Raw genomic sequence first — 4,368 nt, forward strand, 5'->3', positions numbered from 1 at the left:
CTGTAGGGGACTCAGGTCAACAATTTCTGACATTGCCAGTGAAGTGGAAGACCCAGTACTATTATGGACTACTGGACTCTTTCAGAATATTTTGCTGAGTTAACACACCTATAATATTCAAATGACGGAACTAAACAAAAAAGGGGATGGTTCGGATAGATATATAGCTACATTCTCTTAATGAATAGAGGGATTTGTTTTAATAGTTTGTAAATAGAATAACATGTCCGCATCTTGTACAGCAGTTACCCCCTAGGAAGAATGTATGCAATGTGTTAATTACTGAAACTGTCCCATTGTTATTTGTTTCTCAATAAAATTATGGAAAAAAAAAAAAAAAAAAAACCCAAAACATCGGAGGGAGGTTCTCGAATCCACCCCTAACTTCTCCAACTCCTGCACAGCTCAGGGTCGGATCTCGCCAGCACCACGCCGTTCCCTCCGTCCCGGCATCCACTGGGGCGTCCGGGATGCCGTCCACGCCGCCGGCGCCGCGCCGCAAAGCCGGACCAACCGAGGACCGGAAGCGGCGGCCCCGCGGCCAGGTCGGCCTCTTTAACCCCGGGCAAGCCAAGTGTATCTGAGAGGTGCTGAGCAGTAGCGACAGCAGGAGCCAGGACGGGCGCGGGGGCGCACGCCACTCCTTCCAGCACTCCTGAGGCTCAGACAGGAGGATCCCCGCGAGTTCGGGGCCACCCTGAACTGCACAGCGAGACTCTGTCTCAAAAAACCGTAAAGATGTAGTGGAAGAGTATTGTTTGGCTCAGGAAACAAAGGTGAGGATCGCCCACAGAACGACACGATCGCTCAAAGCGGCAAAATACGCCCCCCAAGAAGGTTCAGTTGGTGGAACCGAAAGGAAATTGCTACGTGGTCCGGAAAGGAGGCTGGACAGAGCACACTGACGGCTATGTTTGACTCTTCTCGGGCTCCGTCAAACGAGATTTTGGGCCTTCGTTGGCCACGCCCCCAAGCGAGAAGGCCGGTCGGAGGCTGTCTACTCTAGAGCCTGTCGCGCGCTCCGAAGCTCGGTAGGGCAGGCACGGGGAACACACCGTGCTCTTTCCTTCACAGCGGGCTCAAACCGGAAACAGACGCTCTCGAGGTCTGGCACCGCGAGGGCCACCCTATTGGAAGGACGACCTGCACATGCGCACTGGCGGCCCGCAAAACCTTTAAATAGCGCCCTGAGGACGCATGCGGCCTCTTTCCCTGCCGCCGCAGAGTCGCGCGGAGGCGGAGGCGCGGGGTAAGTAGGCCTGCAAGTGTGGTGTCGCGGGAACGTTCCTTGCGGACGAGTTTCTCAAGTGGGTGATAAGCACCTGCTGTTGAATTTAGCGCTGTATTGTGTTTGTCTTTCAGTGTGTTCAAGATTCGGCTTCACCCGTAACCCACCGCCATGGCCGAGGAAGGGTGAGCACGGGGTCCGGGGTTGGCGTGCGGCGGGTGGGGCCGGCCCCGCGCGGGCGTAGCTTTCGTCCAGCGCTGGTGCTTGTGCCAATCCAAGGGGTTAGATGCTCAGGAGACCCAACTGAAAGTCGTTGTGTCGCTTTTAGCATTGCTGCTGGAGGTGTAATGGACGTCAATACCGCTTTACAAGAGGTGCTGAAGACCGCCCTCATCCACGATGGCCTTGCGCGTGGAATTCGCGAAGCCGCCAAAGCTTTAGACAAGTACGTGCGTGAGTCTCAATACTGCTTTGGGTTGTTGCAACCGGAACAAAACCGCAGCCGAGGGAAGAAAGCGTGAAGCTCATGGTGCTAGCGCAAAAGTTCTGAAGGGAACCGGTCGACAGGAAACCTAGGAAAAGGTATCAGCATTCAGATTTAACGTGTATGACCCACCTAAAACACGTAGGTTGCTGCTTTGGAGCGGGGTTGAGCAGTAGATAAAGTGAAAAGCTACAGTGTTTGAATGATGACTCAAAGTTGTCGGATACCCCTTCACTCCTCATGAGTGAAACATGAATGGTCTGACAAACCTGTAGATTGCCGAGTTTCACGTTGACAGAGTACATGGGGAACCTTAATGCAGTTGTGGGCTAACCATGATGTTTACTGGTGTAGGAAGCCTTTGGATCTGTTATGGGAGAAGTTTGATTTGGGGGTGAGTTTGTGTAAGTATATCTATGGAAATCATTTGAGTGTAAAATGTTTGTTAATGTATTTGGTTTTGATTGGTTTTGGTCTTTTGGGCCGGCAACATGTGGCAAATTGTGTATCAGTGCTTCACGTAAGTTTATGTGAATTTTAAGAGCATTTTTTGCCAGTATAATTTACTTGGAGATAAAGTAGCTGGTTGAATACAGTAGTTGCTGAACCGTGGACGTACTAAGGCAGGTGAATGAAAATTTCTATAACTTACCTGCTTTGCTGTGCTGTCCAGTGTTATTTCTACATCTGGGAGGGATAGCTTGTCTGGTAGTTTATATTTAACATAGGGCTTAGGATGTGTAACAATGGCTTGCAAGAAATTGATATAGTTTGGTCACAGTTTTTTTACTTAAGCAACCTAAAAGTTTTTTTTTTTTTTTTTTTGCGGTACCAGGGATAGAACTTGAGACCTTGCACTTGGCAGGCAGGTGCTTATGCCACTGAGCTGTATCATCAGCCCTATGCTATATAAAAGTGAGATTAGTTGGAAATATTCTAGTCTCTGTAGCTGAATTGTCTAACAGGTTTGTCACATCTGGGCAGCCTCATACACATTTATGGTATACTAATTAATGGGTGTTTTTCTGTTATATTTTGCCAGTATGTGGCTAGTGCAGATAATCCTTGAACAGCACCACAGTAGTGCATTGTTAAAGCTGGAGTTGTGACTTCATCGTGGTTGTGTCTTGTGTTTCAGGCGCCAGGCCCATCTCTGTGTGCTTGCATCGAACTGCGATGAGCCTATGTATGTAAAGTTAGTGGAGGCCCTTTGTGCTGAGCACCAAATCAACCTAATTAAGGTGAGTTTGTTTTTTTTTTTTTTACAGGGTTTTTTTTTGTGTGTGTGGTTGAGATGCACCTAACGGCTCAGTCCAGGCTGGCCTTCACCTTGCAGCGATCCTGCCTCCTAAGTGCTGGGGTACAGGCATGTGCTGTCACACCCAATGTAGTTGAATGGGGCTGGTCAAGAGTTAGAATTAGGACAGTTGCAGTCTGGGGCTGATAGGTTCTACAGATATATTCATTGTATGGGCCTGACATTGTTGGCTTGCACTTAAGCTAATAAAAGAAGCATTTTTATTTGTGAAACTAAATAAATGTAAACTTAGAAACAGAAAGTGGTGCTTACCGGTGCTGTGCATGATGACAACTGGCTCCCTCTACTGAACCGCCTTGAGGAGAATGCCATGTCACCCTTCTGACTACAGCTACCTGTGAGGCTTAATTTTCTTTGTCAGTAGCTCTGCTGTCTGCTAATACTGTGTTTTTGTTTTTATATACCAAAAAGGTTGACGACAACAAGAAACTGGGGGAATGGGTAGGCCTCTGTAAGATTGACCGTGAGGGAAAACCCCGTAAAGTGGTTGGTTGCAGTTGTGTGGTGGTTAAGGTAAGTCAGTATTTGTCTTTGGGATAAAGGTTTTGCTGATTAGCTACTCATAGGTCTTGTGTTGAAATTTTAAGGAGTTCTTAATGGAAAAAGTAGTACTTCTGAACAGGTTTAGAAGTATTCTGATAAGCCATAATTTCAAAGCCAGCTATTAAATCTGCTTATCTGTATGTGTTTGCAGAAATTTACCAAAAGCTGGCAATAATAATGCCATGTTACGAGCCTTAAAGACATGACATCAAAGTCATTAAGGTCCCTGAAAATGGCTACATCTTTTAATGATGAAAGCATTTTTTAAGACATTGGAACCTTAGTACAACTAGGTGTAAGAACTAGCAAAACTTAAATAATAAGATGAATGTAATTTTTTTTAAGGATTATGGCAAAGAATCGCAAGCCAAGGATGTCATCGAAGAATACTTCAAATGCAAGAAATGAATGAATAAAAATTTTGGTTCACTTCATTCTCTTGACTTTTTATTTGTGACAACAAAAACTCGGTGTGCCCAGTAGAAGGAAGAGTAACTGCAGAATGGCTGTGAGCAAGTTTCTAGACTTGGGTTCTAGAAAACCTACTCAGTAACCTTTGTGCTGAGACATGAGCAGCCCACGTGAGGGTGGGCCTGCTGTAAGGGAGGGAAAGGGCTTGGCTGGGGAGTGGGCAGTAATCAGTGAGGCCATGTTGGAGTCTTGACAATGGTTTGCAGAAATTGGGGCGAGCTGGGAAATAGCTGGTGTAGGAAGCAAGGTTAGCTTTAGTCTGGCTTGGGATGTGCAATGCTGTAGCTCCAGTTGACCTCATTTGTGCAGAAGCAAGATTCATCC

General features: G+C 46.8%; 1 protein-coding gene and 3 non-coding genes across 4 annotated transcripts; all 4 read left to right on the forward strand.

The window, feature by feature from the left end:
* The first annotated feature begins 1,173 nt into the window (after positions 1-1,173).
* Positions 1,174-4,005, forward strand: Rps12 (ribosomal protein S12). The gene is made up of 6 exons (XM_004630273.2): positions 1,174-1,249; positions 1,363-1,413; positions 1,557-1,673; positions 2,851-2,953; positions 3,442-3,543; positions 3,919-4,005. The coding sequence occupies exons 2-6, from the start codon at positions 1,400-1,402 to the stop codon at positions 3,979-3,981; spliced, it is 399 nt and encodes a 132-aa protein (XP_004630330.1). The 5' UTR covers positions 1,174-1,249; positions 1,363-1,399; the 3' UTR covers positions 3,982-4,005.
* Positions 1,909-1,981, forward strand: LOC111816562. The gene has a single exon (XR_002820926.1). It is a non-coding gene; the product is annotated as a small nucleolar RNA SNORD101 (small nucleolar RNA).
* On the forward strand, positions 3,287-3,362 carry LOC111816568. The gene has a single exon (XR_002820932.1). It is a non-coding gene; the product is annotated as a small nucleolar RNA SNORD100 (small nucleolar RNA).
* Positions 3,685-3,817, forward strand: LOC111816563. The gene has a single exon (XR_002820927.1). It is a non-coding gene; the product is annotated as a small nucleolar RNA SNORA33 (small nucleolar RNA).
* Positions 4,006-4,368: the final 363 nt, after the last annotated feature.

Source organism: Octodon degus, unplaced genomic scaffold (genome assembly GCF_000260255.1).
Source record: "Octodon degus isolate 3935 unplaced genomic scaffold, OctDeg1.0 scaffold00034, whole genome shotgun sequence".
Lineage (NCBI taxonomy): Eukaryota > Metazoa > Chordata > Mammalia > Rodentia > Octodontidae > Octodon > Octodon degus.